Source organism: Lutra lutra, chromosome 5 (assembly GCF_902655055.1).
Source record: "Lutra lutra chromosome 5, mLutLut1.2, whole genome shotgun sequence".
Lineage (NCBI taxonomy): Eukaryota > Metazoa > Chordata > Mammalia > Carnivora > Mustelidae > Lutra > Lutra lutra.
In genome coordinates, this window is record NC_062282.1 from 41,848,029 (window position 1) to 41,862,933 (window position 14,905).

At 49.8% G+C, this 14,905-nt stretch overlaps 1 protein-coding gene across 8 annotated transcripts in view; it reads left to right on the plus strand.

The window, feature by feature from the left end:
- ABLIM3 (actin binding LIM protein family member 3) overlaps window positions 1-10,415 on the plus strand; it is a 110,038-nt gene extending 99,623 nt beyond the window's left edge. For 7 of the 8 annotated variants that reach the window (XM_047731397.1, XM_047731401.1, XM_047731402.1 and 4 more), the window contains 6 exons: window positions 536-565; window positions 1,133-1,191; window positions 2,021-2,081; window positions 2,796-2,803; window positions 3,341-3,421; window positions 8,276-10,415. In XM_047731397.1, the coding sequence (XP_047587353.1) occupies window positions 536-565; window positions 1,133-1,191; window positions 2,021-2,081; window positions 2,796-2,803; window positions 3,341-3,421; window positions 8,276-8,389 (353 nt within the window). In that variant the 3' untranslated portion in view covers window positions 8,390-10,415. The remainder of the gene's footprint in view (window positions 1-535; window positions 566-1,132; window positions 1,192-2,020; window positions 2,082-2,795; window positions 2,804-3,340; window positions 3,422-8,275) is intronic. The other variant, XM_047731399.1, reaches the window with a different exon arrangement.
- The last annotated feature ends 4,490 nt before the right edge of the window (window positions 10,416-14,905 follow it).

Here is a 14,905-nt window from a genome sequence, read left to right on the forward strand (position 1 = left end):
GTTTCATTGAGGGTTTTGTATGTTGTCGAACACTGTGCTAATACCTCATGGTATTATGTGTCTTGTATTCTTCCCAATAACCCTATAAAGGAGACACCATCTCTCTCCGTTTTACTATGAGAAAACCAAATCATGATTAAGTTATGTATAGAAGTTATGGCAGAGCCAGGCTAAACTGATGAGCCTGTTTCCCTGTTTGACCACCGAGGCACGCTGTTTTCAGTCCCTGGCTCTGGGCTCTGTGCAGTGCACCAAGGCGGCTCAAAGTCCAGTTCTGTTCAATGGCATCTGTATAGCAAATACCAGAGAGCACCTGCTTGCTTTGCACCAGGTGCTCGAGGCAAGGGAGAGAGGATGCGGTACAGGTGCGGCAACTTGAAACTGACCAGTGAGAAAGGAGGTAGTGAAAAAGGCCCCTCCTCTCCACCAGCTAGGGTAGCCCAGAAATGGGAGCCATGTCTGTTGGTCCCCATGAACTTTCCACCATGTCCATCTGTCCCCCTGAAAGCTGATCTCTGGCTTTTTTCTCTTGCAGCCCCTCGATCCCACTACCTTGCTGACAGCGGTACGTTCCGCCTGCCCTACCTTCAGCCTCTCGCGTCCTGTGACAGCCAGAGCCGAGCTGGTTGCAGGTCCTCTGTAGCTGAGTTGTCCCAACACAGTCCTGATCTCATATGGTCCACTCCATTGTGTTTGTCAGACCTGGGCCTCCATCTTTGACCCGGGAGCCAGGGTTGCCATACCCAATAGATCCCAGAGAGAAAGAACATGTGTCTCTTCCACCCACCTGAGAGTCTGCCTGTCTGGGCTCTGAGATCAACTCCAAAGCCAGGGCCTTTGTGGAGCCACCTGTGGCCAGGACACAGGGGTTCATCACAGGAACATAGATGTGTGTAGGTTGAGGCCAGGAGACTGCACGCATGGGCTTCAGGCGGGCCTGGAGTTCTGCCCTGGCGAGGAATCCCTGAGATGGTCAGTTGTTTGTAGAGCAGGGGGAAGAGCCTGTGGCCTCCACCCCTTCTAACCTCCCATGGAGTCGGGGAACAGTACTGGCCATGTGCAGCTGGACAGCCTCCAGGAAAGGGACCCCTGGCTTGGGACTCCTTTGAATTGTTTGGCTATTTCTTTTCAGACCCCCTCATCTCCAAATCCGCCTCCCTGCCTGCCTACCGAAGGAACGGGCTGCACAGGGTAAGAGGGGCTGTGCTGAGACATCGCTCCTAAGATGTTGGCAATGCCGGCATTAGCTCCACACGCTCAGAGACTAGACATGACTTTGGCTCATGCAACAGATATTTGCTGAAAGCTTTCATATACTCCGGGTACTTGGAATACATCAGTGACCCCTGCCTCTTGGAGCTTCTATTCTTGTAGAGAGAAACAAAAAGGAGGTAGTAAATAGTATGCGAGTCACACTAGAGAGAATGTAGAAGATAATAATGTGCTAAGGAAAGAAAAAAAAAAGAAGGAAAACTAGCAGGATAAGGATTGGCAGTTTGGGGCAGGGGCAACTTACAATTTTATGTATTTATTTATTTTTAAAGATTTTATTTATTTGTTGGAGTGAGAGCGCGCACGAGCAGGGAGGAGGGGCAGAGGGAGAGGAAGAAACAGGCTCCCTGTTGAGCAGAGAGCCTGATGCAGGGCTCGATCCCAGGACCCTAAAATCATGACCTGAGCCGAAGGCAGATGCTTAACTGACTTAGCCACCCAGGTGGCCCTTGTGATTTTAAATGGAGCTGCCAGGGCAGTTTTCATAGGAAAAGTGGTACTAGAGCAGCAAAAGAAAGCATGAAATGTAGTGCACCAAGAAATGACTATTTCTTGAGTACCAAATGCGTGCCAGCCCTAGGCACCAGGGATGTGGCCGTGAGTAAGTTCACCCTGACTTGAGACCGAGGCTGCTCTGAGATGGACCACGTCCCATCCATCCCGGGGCCATATACGGGAGGTGGGGGAGTGCTTCAGGGAGGCAGCTATGAGCTTGCTCAGGCCAGCCCTGACTCTGTCTCCCCTGCAGACACCCAGCGCAGACCTCTTCCATTATGACAGCATGAACGCCGTCAACTGGGGCATGCGAGGTGAGTGCCAGCCTCTCCTGGGACTCGCAGCAGCTTTGGGCGCCCTGCTCATAACTGTGGCTTGACCTTCCACCCATAGTCACTACAGATTCTGGCCCCCATGCTGGGCTCGGTCCAGACCCCGAGTTCCCACACTCCCTTTCACTTCCCATTCCCTCCCTTTTCCCCTCCTCTTCCCTCATCCTCTCGAGTCCCTGGCCTTGGGTGATCTCCAGGCCATCTGTCCCATCTGGGTTCTCAGAGCCATTGCAGAGTCGTACTGCTGAGCTAGAGTTGCCTGCCAGCCCCGGTTGGAGGGAAACACTCAGAGCCAAATGCACATTGTTCCCGGCAAACGTTCCATGAGCTTCATGCTCTCTGCCAGTGACACTCCCCTGCCGGCCTCCCCGCCAGCTCCTACAAGCAGGCTCAGGCAGGAGGACAAGCCTACATCAAAACACAGGAGGACTCCTCCGGAGGATGGAGGACCTTGCCCAAGTACTTCACAATCTCAGAATCTTCTTATTTCTATTCTAATTACCTCAAAAGTCATTTTTGTTCTAAAACCCTATATCTGGCTCAGCCCAACCCCTCTCTCCAGCCATCCACTGTGCTCCTACCAGACTTGATTCAGGGTGAATTCGACAAGGAGCCTCTAAGACCAAGGCTAGTGTCATGATGCAAAGCAAAAACCAATGTATTTCCATTTTGTGTGTCTCTCTTTTCTCTCTGCAGAGTACAAGGTAAAGGAGATACAGAGACACTGGGGGTCCCATCCCAGATGCTGCTACATTGGGACCCAGCAGGAAGATGTCAGCACTATCTACTCAGGGAAGGGATATCAAATAAATAACCTCAAGGTTCCTCTTCAGGCCAGCATTTCCAGCCCCTCTTTGGCCTCCTTTCCCTGAATTCTGCCCTATCTCTCTTGCCCACTAAAATCAGACAATTCCCTGTGGGCCTCATAGACTTTCTGGAGGCTTGCCAATCACCAGACATCAGACATTTACAATTATGAGGCCTTATGCCGCGTTAATGTCAAATGCCACCAAGCTCATTCCTGGCAGTATGATGGGACTCGGGTTTTCCCTTTGGGGAGAAGGTGCCTTGAGGTCGCCAGGCAACCCCAAGGAGAACAAACAGAGCCCTTCCTTCAGACTTTCATTTCTGGCCCTCTCTGGGGAAGGGAGGACACCCAGACACAAAATGTGGCTGGAGGGACAAGCCCACCACCTTCAGCCAGCCTGGCGCCCCACCCCCACCCCATCCTCTCTCCTCAGATCTACCCTTATGAACTGCTGCTGGTGACCACGAGAGGAAGAAATCGGCTGCCCAAGGATGTGGACCGGACGCGTTTAGAGGTGAGTCTAGAAAACTCAGCAGGAACCTTTGGGTTTGAAGGGTTTCTAGAAGTTGCCTGATGTAACCCAGCTTGGGAGGTCCAGCAGAATGAAGAGCTTTAAGGTCATGTAGCTTGTGGAAAAGAGCAGAGATGCCAACCTGGTGTCTTTAGCCTAAGACTAAACATTGCTGTGCTGCCTTCTCAATTCGATTAGCGTCTGTGGTGCACAGCTATGTCCTGTCCTACCTGATGTGTCTATAGACATAAGACAAGAGCTGGTTTTGGTCCCTGCCCACGGGGGCCTGCAGGCTGGTGGATAAGAAGAAACACAGCCCCGGTTTCCTGCAGGATGGTACAGAAAGCTGGTGTTCCCTGTGGGGATCATGGGGTAGTCAGCACTGTATACAGGATGAAAGCATAAGATAATCTCACAGCAGACCCCAGTCCAGCCCTGGTCCTGCCATCCCTAGGCAGTCAGCTGAGCCCAGTAACAACTTCTCCAAACCTTAGTTCTTTCCTCTGTGGAGAGGGGCAGTTGTGTTTCTTCAAGTTGCCAGAGAAGTAAATGAGACACTAGCCACAGAGCCCTTGGTACAGAGTCTTGTGGTCTCCTAGGTGCACAGACTTTGAAGGAGCAGGTTTGGGGTGGAGAGGGGAAGGAGAACATCATGATGAGCGGGACAGCATCAATCAAGCACAGAGGCAGGGCTGAACATGGCATGGGGCTTTCCAGCAGTCCACTCCACTTGGCCTGGAGTTCCAGGCCCTGGGCCCCTGATCCTAGAGCACACTCTTGCCCTTTCTACAGTGCCTCTCCCTGCCTCTCCCTCTCTTAGAATACCCTTCCCAGCTTGCCAGCCTCCTCATTCCTCAGGGCCCCCCTGTAGAGATGCCTGTGTCCTAGAGCCCCCCAGACCTTCTTCCCAGGATGCGTCCCTCACCCCTCCTCCAGCCTCGCTCAGCCCTGTCTTGGGAGTGGAGATCAAGCACCTCTTGTCCTTCCTTTGTATCAGATCACTGGGCTATCCACTTCCTCTGTCTGACAAAGATGGTCAGTCCTCTACCATGAGGCCTGAACCAGGGGAAGTACTGGAAAATGTTCATTAAGTTGAATGCAGGTTTCTAAAAGAGGAGGTTCAGCACCCCTTGGGATGAGCGTATCAACCACCGTTCACCTGGCTGCTAAGAATTTGTCCAGAATAAAGGGTTGGGGCGGAGGGAAGGGAATGTGAGCAAGCCAGGAAGCTCTGTGAGTCCTTCCAGGTCTAGCAGGCTGGGCTAGCAGCCTAGCAAGTGGGTGATTATCCCCACATTTAAAACAAGGGCCTCCCTCATGGTCTAGCAGCGAGAAGCTGCCGGTGCTGAAGGGGACAGCTCCCAGGGCAGCTCAGTGGAACCTGCATTGAGGGATGGAAACCTGGTTGTTTCAACCTGAAGGACCAATCGCCCTCTTACATCCTCCAGGACTCCCAGAAGCTCTGGCCAGCGAAGGGTAACATCCCCTAAGAATCAGAAGCTTCCTAAAAATACCAGTACTGCGCTTCAGCCTAGACCAATGAAATTGCAATCTGGGGAAGGAGCTTAGGCACTGACTGGTATTTTTCAGACGCTCCCAGGGATGTCTAACAGGGAGCCTGAGCTGAGACCACAGGGCTACAAACACTGCCCTAGCCCCCTGCGTCAGTTCAAGGACGGGACTGAAGGGCTCCTCAAGGAGCTCAGAGTGTAGATTGTCTTCACCCAAAAGATATGGATTAGAAGCCTGTTATATAGACCAGGTCCTGTTCCAGGTGCTTGCAGAGCATCAGTGAATAAAGTGAGGTGCATTCTCACTTGAGAAGACAGACCCCAAATGACACAAATAATAAATAAATCATCTAGAACATGGAACCTAGTAGGGCTGAGGGGAGAAGTAAAAGGAGAGCAGAGAATTGGAGGTTAGAGGGAGAGGTAAGTGGCCGTATCAAATCAGGTGGTCAGAGCAGATCTCCCTGCCTACCTGACCGAACAAAGACTCAAGATAGGAAAGGGAGTTAGCCATGCTTATATAAGGAGGAAGAGCATCCCAGGCAAAGGGAACAGCCACTGTGAAGGCCCTAGCAAGTGGTGAGTATGGCTGGGTCACGTGAGCACAGGGAAGAGGTTGAGGAGGAAATGAAATCAAAGGAAATGAGGACCAGACTCCACCATGTGACAGACACATAAGATCGTTACAGGGGTGAGAGTGAACAGCCTCTGAGTGCTTCCCGAATCTGGGCCGTTGTCCATGACCCGCACTATCTCATTCACCCTCGATGTATCCAGGAGGTAGGTGCTAGGATGTCCCCACTTTCCGGAAGAGGAAATCGAGGCTCAGTGGGGTAAAGTAACTTGTCCAAGGTCACACACCCATATCTGCCTGGCTTTAAAGCCTGTGTGCTTTACCTTTATGCTTTCAAGTCTGTGCAGAATGTCAAAGGGAAAGCGCTGGCATTGGGTGCTTTAAACTCACAAGAGAAAGGAGGCTCCAGCTGGCCCTTCACAGAGGGGGAGCAGAAGTGCCCGGGTCTCCTCCAGGGTGAGGACACCATCCAAAGGTTGAGTCGGCCATTCCTTGACATCGAAACTCATGAAAAAGACTTTTGGGCACAGCAGAGAAAATGACCTAGAGAATCAATAGTAACCTTCACCCTCCAACAAAAAAAGAACAGATGAGACTAACTGACAGTCCCCCTCAGTCTTTACGGTGGAAGGAGCTGAGAACAGAACTCGCCCGTATCCACAGCATTTCTCAGCCCTCACTTGAGTGCAAGCGAGACAAATGCAGACATGGCCACAGCATGGACAAAGGAAGGCACTGTCTGGCCTGGCACAGGCTGAAGGGGTCCAACAACCACATGTGATATGTGGATGCTGTTTGAAGCCTTATTCAAATAGCCAAATCATAAAAAGACATTTTTGAGACAATGAAGGACATTTTATTATGAGCAGGGTTTGGGTAATTGCGAGGAATGATTGTCAGTTGTTTTTAAGTTTGTTCATGCCCTCATGGTTACCTAAGAAAATATCCAGTAAGTTTTGCTATCTCCGGGGGAGACACATAGGACCCTAGAGAGGCAGGAATCCATACAATGTCTAAAGTGTGCTTTGAAATACTTCAGCAAAATACAATAGGTGAAAGAAATGTGACAGACTCTTGATAACTATTGAATCCGGATGATGGGCATGGGTGTACACTGTGCTATTTTTCCCCTTTGAGTATTTTTGAAATTTTTCATAATAGAAAGACTTACTTATGAATTTTTAATGGGATTGGCCAAGGGGGAAACCAGAGTGTACTGTGTTTGCAAGCCGAAGGCCTGGCCTTTGGTCTCAGCTCTGCTACTCACCCAGGCTCCTTTCTTCTCTCCCTCCCTCTTGGTTAAGTTAGTCATTTTAACTCTTTGACTTTTGGTTTTCTCATCTTTTTTTTTTTTTTTAAAGGATTTTATTTATTTATTTATTTGACAGACAGAGATTACAAATAGGCAGAGAGGCAGGCATAGAGTGAGGGGGAAGCAAGCTCTCTGCTGAGCAGAGAGCTCAATGTGGAGCTCGATCCCAGGACCCTGAGATCATGACCTGAGTCAAAGGCAGAGGCTTTAACGCACTGAGCCATCCAGGCGCCCCGGTTTTCTCATCTTTTAATTAGATAGAAATAATGTCCGATTTTCAGAAGGGTTGGAAAGATTAACTGAGAAAATGGGGGCAACCACACAGTCATGGGCATGGCAGAAAAGCAATGCAAGGAATTGCTGGTGTTATTAAATGCTCTTAGGTATTGAAAAACCAGCTCAAAGCCTCCAGCAACCAATGATATCTATCAAAAGTATCAAAGTTACCTTTGCTTCAAGATCCAGAAATGTGACCAAAATATTAGTTCACATAGGTCAGAGAATTGGCTCATTATGGTGTGGCCATATACCTAATTCTCAGGGAATCAATCTCCTTCAATACTCAATGAGCTAACGTGATTGCTACCAACAGATCATCTCAGGGATTCCCGTAGGTTTTCAGGGAGGATATATACCCTACATATCTCTCTTCAAACAGAATTTAAATTTTTATTTTGAAGAATTTCAGACCTTCAGAAAAGTTGCAAGAAGAGTGAAGTGAACATCCTTCTGCCCTTGGCCTAAATGCGAATTGTTAACATTTTGCCACATTTCAGGTGCCATATATTTCTAACTGGGAGAGCTTTTGACAATGTATCAACCTTCAAGACTGTTTGAAAGGGCAGGAGGAAGAACAGGCAGAAAGGAGGGGGGAAACCTGCCAAGGAAGGCAGAACGATGTTTCATTATATGGTATATTTGTTTTCATGTAAGATAGATATGAAAGGACATTTCAGTGGATAGAAAGTAGGAACAGCAGGTTTGTTTTGTTTTGTTTTTTTTTCATTGACTGGAAAAAGGAATAACCTTCCAGCTCATTTGTAAAAAATAGTAATAAGAGAAAGTACACCCTAAAATCTTGGCCACGCCCCCCTTTACTCCCAAAGTTAGGAAGAATCCTATTAATTCATACACATTCCGGGGCACAGAATGCAAAAAGCCGGATGCAGATGGGTGAGGTCCTCCAGGATGCATCGAGAGGCACTTAGGTGAAGCCAAATTCCCACCTAAGTCCAGGCAGGGGAGGCCCCCATAGACCAGCTACAGAGGCCCCTCCCGGGAAACATCCTTGCACACAGTCTCGAATTCACCGACTACTCATCCCACACGTCTTCGGGTCTGTGCCAAGCACGGCACAGCCAGAGGAAACACCCAACGTCCCCTTCTGCCTGCACCTGCCCCCAGTCTCCACCTGTCATCCTCAAGCTATTCCCTCTCTGTGCCCTCCCACCTCCTTTCAGCGCCACCTGTCCCAGGAGGAGTTCTACCAGGTCTTCGGCATGACCATCTCGGAGTTTGACCGGCTGGCCCTCTGGAAGAGGAATGAACTGAAGAAGCAAGCCCGGCTGTTCTAGGCAGAGGCTCTATAAATATATATGCATTTATATAAAGATACATGTAAAATCTCTATACTGAAGCTCGGTATAATCCTCTCTTGTGTAATGGGACACACTGCCAGCCATGAGACTTGCTTTTCTGTACTGTCAGGCAAGCCCACGTCATCGAGATATTTTTATGCTCCTTACTTTCTCTTTTCTAAGTGCTCTGGGGTTCGGGAAGGGATTTGAGGAGACTCCCATCCTTTTACTGGGGATCCTTTTTATACTGAAACATCTGTCCTAACCTGAGTCCCCAAGGTCCAACTCTCTTTCCTAAAGGAGGTGCCTGAAGAAGTCTCTCTTCTCTCTGCTTCTCGGCTCTCTCCCCAGTCTCCAGGGTGGATGCTGACCAGGCAGTTTCACACCTTACTGGCCCCAGAGGGGCCCTCCCACGGGAGGATCCACAGTGATCTCCCAAAGTCACCGAGCGCCATGGAGAGCCCGTGAAGAATTCTCCCATCTCCCCCAGTTAGGAGTTCGGTGCTCTCTAGGGGTGATGCCCTTAGCTGTGTGGGCCTTGGATCTACTCACTACAGCAGCAAATGAAGTGGTTCGGGCCTGGGCCTCTCTGCAGCTTCTCAGTCCTCCTCCTCCTGCCCTTGGCCCTAACTTCTCCCTTGTCCAAGTCTCATGGTAGGAGGAGAAAAGTCATTTCCCTTCCCTCCACCACTTCCAACTGGTCCCTTTGCCTGGCCCCAATGTGGAGATGAGAGGGAAGGCATGGGAGCCGGCCACAGGAGCCAGAGCAGGGCACCTGTTGGAATTGGAGCTACAGGACCTTTTGCAACCCTCCTCTCACCCTCACTGCCCCCAGCACCTCCTAACCCTTCCCCCCTTCAGAGGATGGGCCCATTATTACAGCCTTACTACGATCTATGTGCCTGACAACTCAACACACCACAGGGCTAACTTTCCCATCACAGTTCCAACAGAACAGCTAGACAGACAACCTCTAACTCCCCACCAAACATAATACAGGCCATGTCCCAAAGAAAGCCTCCTGGTCTACGTCTGCAGGCCCCTGGGCTAGAAGGCAACCGAAGCTGTCCCTCACCAGTCATTGGCTCCCACTGCAAAGTTGGCCATGTTTCATAGGGGAAACCTTTGGAAGAATGGCTGCTTATGGAATTCCAAAATGAAGCATTTGCCAACAGTGCTCATGACCACCCTGGATTTCCCCAGCGGCTGCCTTTCCTGCCCTCTGGCCTTCTTGAACAGCGATGAAAGCTTGACTTTAACTTCTCTCCTCCCTTCCCCAAACCTTTGACCCCCAGCCCCCAGTTGGCAATGTGTGGTGGGGTCTGTTCCTCCCCGGAGATGCCTTGATGTAGATCATTTTGAGGTCACGGAGGGAAGACGAAGAAGTGGAAATAACCATTATGACTCTCAAGAGGCTGGTGTCGTGACCTGGCAAATAGAGAACTGACTCCAATCCAGCGAACCCTCACTGAGCCCCTGTGATGCTGAGCACCTGCTGTATCCTGAGCACTGAAGGGGGAGGGAGGTGGGGACACTGAGATGATCAACACGGGATCTGGACTGGGGGGCATGCCTGCTAGCACTGGGTGTCCTCGGACATGGACTCACACGTGATGGAAGTAAGGCAGGAAGTGATGGAGATGGCGTGAGAACGTGTTTGTGGGATTACCGAGAGAGCAGATGCAAGTTGGTGCAGACCAAGGAACTTTCTGGAAGAGATTGCATTTGAGCGAAGTTCAGGAAGGATCTCTGTAAACTGAGAGGAGACTGTAACTTGAAAGGGTGACAGGGTGAGGGGCCAGAAGGGGGTCTAATATTCTCTCATTTAAAACGTCAACCCTCTCTGCAACTCTCCTTTTGGCCAGTGTCTTTCAACTGTCCTGACCCTTTAGAAATGTCCCCAGCCAGACGCAATCATTGAAACTGCCTCATTATCACCGGTTGAGAACTTGGCAAGATGAAAGGCTTTTGTTATTGTTGTTGGGTATTTTTGTTTCCCATAAAAGCACATAATTCCAACCCAGACCCGTGTCCTTCTGTTGTTTCTGGTGTGAGTGGAAATGTGTGATATGGGAAGAGGCTGAACCGTACACATTTTCCAAAATAAAAGAGTCTAGGGAGCAGCTCTCTCTTGGCCTCAGTTTCTCCTTCTGTAAATTAAGAAAATTTGACAAGGTAAGCATCACCCAGAGTGTGTCCTGCAGAACGCGGGGTTCTGCAAGACGGTGAAGGACATGCCAACAAATATGGCTCTGATCCAGAAACTCACCAGAATAACAGTAGCTCGCTACTAAGTACTGACAGTGTGCCGAGCTCTCCACTTAAGACTTGGCACCCATCGTGTCATGTCAGCTTCTGTAACAAACAAGAGGGAGGAAATAAGAATAATTCTTTGTATCTCACGGATGAGGAAACAGCTTTCAGGAGGACTTATAATTACCATGATGGAGCCAGAAGCCAACTCTAGCCTGTATGGGCTTAGAGAGACCAGCTTAGCCCCTCTTAGCAGTCAGGATGCTTTCAGCTGCAAGTAAGGAGCACCTTCTTAAAAGTGATTAAACAATGAGAGTCCATATTGTCCTGCGCAACTGGGAATCCAAGTGCAGGGCTAATCAGTTCAAGAGTTTGGGGATGCCATTGGGAGCCCAGGCTCTCCATATCTCTCCACTCCCCCATCCTCAGTACAGTGGCTTTTTTTGTCCCGAGATGGGACCCCTCATGTTTGCAAAAATGGTGCCGTGGCTCCAGGCATTGTGTCTTCACACCACAACAAAATGCAGGAAAGAAATTTCCCTTTATGGGTCTCTTTTGACCAGTAAACTATCCCAGAAGACCTCAGTAGACTTCTCAGGTCGCACCAGCAGAGCTATGGAACAGGTTCATGCCCTTGCTTGCAAGAAGGCTGGAAGTTGAGTATTTGGCATTTTGAGCCTCGATAGTGGGTGGCAAGTGCTGTGCAGAGAAAGAAAAGAGATGGGAAGACAAGGAAGGGCCTCTGGATAAGTGAATCACAGTGTCCCTGCCACAGTCACTATCCCTGTCCTTAGAGACCCACAATGTACATTGCCAAAATGTCCCACAAAGCTCTACAGTAACTTTGTTTAATCCAAAGTTTCACAAACTCATTGGAAATAACTCTAAGAAATGTGAGACTTACTCTATTTCTACTGTACGTCCTATTTCTATCCTAAGATAAACACTTATCTCACTTCTGACATCTTTGAAGATGAGATGTGGCTTAAAAGTATATCCTTTCCTGACCTCCCATCATATGAGTCTTCTAAGAATTATCCCCAACATGGCCCCTCCACCCAGGTGGCTCAAATGTACAAAAGGACACTAAAGAATGCTCCTTTGCTCCCTGCCTACACACACACCCAGCAAATACTTACTGAGCCTCTGGTGGGGGAGGCAGGAGCACTGAAGATCACCAGGGTGTAAGGCAGTATGAGCTCTCATGAAGCTCTGGCCTAGAGGAGGGAGCAGACTGTAGGTAAGCAACAGCAAAGGAGATGACACAGAAAGATAACAGCTGCACAGACAACAAATGGAGCACCAGAGAGGGGAGCAGAAAGGGACAGGCTTCACATACTCACTGAAGGATGAAAACAAAGTATGCAAGGGAAAAGTAGGGGTGGGGGCACTCTAAGCACAGAGACAGCATGTGCAAAGGCACTGTGGTTGGTGAGAGTTTGGTGTATTTGAGGAACTGAATCCTCCAGAGAAGACAGAGAGGAGTGAGTGAAGGGGAGAATGAGACTGGAAGAAGGGAGGAGGGGAGGGGGGCCTGGGTGGCTCAGTTAATTCGGGGGTGGGGGGAAGGAGGAGAAGTAGTGAGAAGGCAGGCAGGGTCCAGAACATGCAGGGAGACTGTATGCCTCCCATTCATTCAGGCTTTGTGGACATTGTCTGGATTGCACTGTGGTTGCTAACCCACCAGATGCAGGGAAAATTGCTCTGAGCCTTGTTCCTTTGACTGTGATCCCGAACCAGCTGCTGTGGAGTCCCCTTGGGAGTTTGTGAGAAATGCTGAATCTCAGGCCGCACCCCTGACTTACTCGATCCACATCTGTATTTTACTAAGACTGCTGGGTGATTCACACACATAGTGAGGTTAGGGAAGTGCTGCTCTAAACCCTCTTCCTTTTATGGACAAGTTGCCAACACCTTGGAGCCAGCCTTTCTGAAGTTGGAGAAGGGAACCTTTTCTCCCTGCACATGACCTTTTTGAACCACTGGGGGGCAACCTCACATTAATAAAGCAGAACATAAAGGGGAGAGTGCAGAAATCACAGAATCTGAGAGTTTAAAGTCAATACAATGGCCGCTCTTCGCAGCCGTGGAAGCAGGCTCCCTGAGCATCTGAGCAGAGGAGAACAAGCAGCCAGCTCACCTGCACTGGGGCCCGTCATCCTCACCAGGCCCCTGGAGCAGAAACACGGGGCTAGCTGTGGAAGGGGTCAGCAGCTGCCGCTGGCCACTGAACAGAGCCACACGTGGAGGAGAAGGCCTTGAAGTTCAAGGAGGGGAAAGCCTTGCTAAAATCCATAGCAATGAACTTCACAGAACCATGCCAACTCCGTGAATACCCCATGTGGAATTAAGTTTGAAATGCTTCATTTCACATCAAACTTCAAGGTGCTCAAAATCTTGCCTCCACAATGATAAATACCTACTTATATACTGAGCCACGAGCTGCTGCCAACCCATGCAAGAGCCCTGGGCTGAGACTTTCAATAAATAAAATCCTGAAGCTATGAAGATGAGGGCCAGCCTCTCATTACCCGCCCAGGAACCCACACCCTCTTCACCTGCCCTGATCCAAGATGGTGGGCACAAGAACACAGACGGGAGAGAGTAAAGGCCTGCCGTCTCTCTCTCTCTCTCTCTTCTCTCTCACACACACACACACACACACACACACACACACACACACACGGTTAGTCCTCAGGGCAAATTAAGGCCAAGTGTGCAGAAGAATTGGGTCAATGATCCAATTGGCCCATGACCAAAAGTGTTTCCCAAATTTTAGTTGCTCAAACACAACCTTCTCAATTGTCATCAGATTCTGTTCTTAATGGCTATTTGCCTGATATTTTTCTTTCAATTGACTCATACCTGATATCTCTATTTTAAAGCAATATCAGGGAAAGTATGGATTTATAAGGACCAGGGATATGCTTTTAACACAAATGCAAATCAATTGGTAACTCCTCAGATATGGCGGTCTGTGGAACACCGAAATCCACCCCACATTTCCAGCAAGAGTCTGAATTCCGTACTTTGGGAATTGCTCTGACAGAAGTGGGAGGGGAGAAGCTTTGTATTCCCTCAGTCCCTTCAGGATGACTGGGCTTTAAGAAGCAGAAGGGAGAACAATCAGAAGATGCTGCACAGAGAAGAAACCACAAACTACTTTGACAATCAAGCAGGGTCTGACTGACCCCTGCCCACCTCAGAGAGCCAGCCAAGACTCTCGTACCGCTGGCTGCTTCCCAGGGGTTGTGCTGGCAGGAGGTCCCTGGACCTTGAAAAGTGTTCATTGGATACAGTTCCTTCCCGGCCACCTCGGGCTGTAGAGCCTTTGTCTTCATGGGTGCCATGATGAGCTGCAGCAGGGACAGTAGCATTCCCTGAGTGCTACTCCCAGCCTCTCCATTTACCATGCGTGGGGTGTGGGCTACCCTTGTCACCCCAAAATTCCTATGTTGAAGCCTTAACACCCAGTACCTCAAAATGTGTCTGTATTTAGACGGAGGGCCTTTACGTGAGGCGCCTAGGGCAGCCCCTACTCCAACTAGCCTGGTAACCCTATAAGAACAGAGATTGGGACACACAGAGACACCAGGTAACAGAGGAAAGCCCATGTGAAGAAGCAGCAGGAGGGTGGCCTCGGAGGACACCTTGAACTTGGGCTTCCAGCCTCCAGAGCTGTGAGAAAATAAATTTCCATGGTTTAAGCCCCTCTCCCCCGACCCTTCCTCCAGTCTGTGGGATTTTTTTGGACAGCCCTAGCACACTAATATACCACGTGAAATCAGCTTGCAAAATAGGAATGAAAAACCCTTCCCCTGGGTAGGGGCCATAATGGTAACATTGTGCCGGGGTGAACTTACTTCACACGGCGGTAAGGGCGGAATGGTGTACTTCAGGTTCAGTACTGGGCTGCGGGGCAAGGGGCCTCCTGACCGCTGGGCATCTGCCGCTTTCCTAGATCAGGTGGTTTACCCGGACTACAGTGCCCCCTCTGGCCGGTTCTGGAACTGCAAGAAAAGAGGACTGACTTTCACCGCCGCACTCTGTCCCTCTAAAGACCGGCAGGCCTTCAGCAGCGTGACTTCCTCTGCCACAGACTGGGACAGACCACCTGAAGGTGAAGATGAAGCAGAGGAAGGACGAGTCAGGAGCTGGAGACAAAGCGGAGACTGCTCTGTTTGCCAGCCTCATCCCTTACGCTCCCCAGTTACCCTCTGAGTGAATGAATTCCTTTTTTGGTTTAAGCTGGCTTGAAGC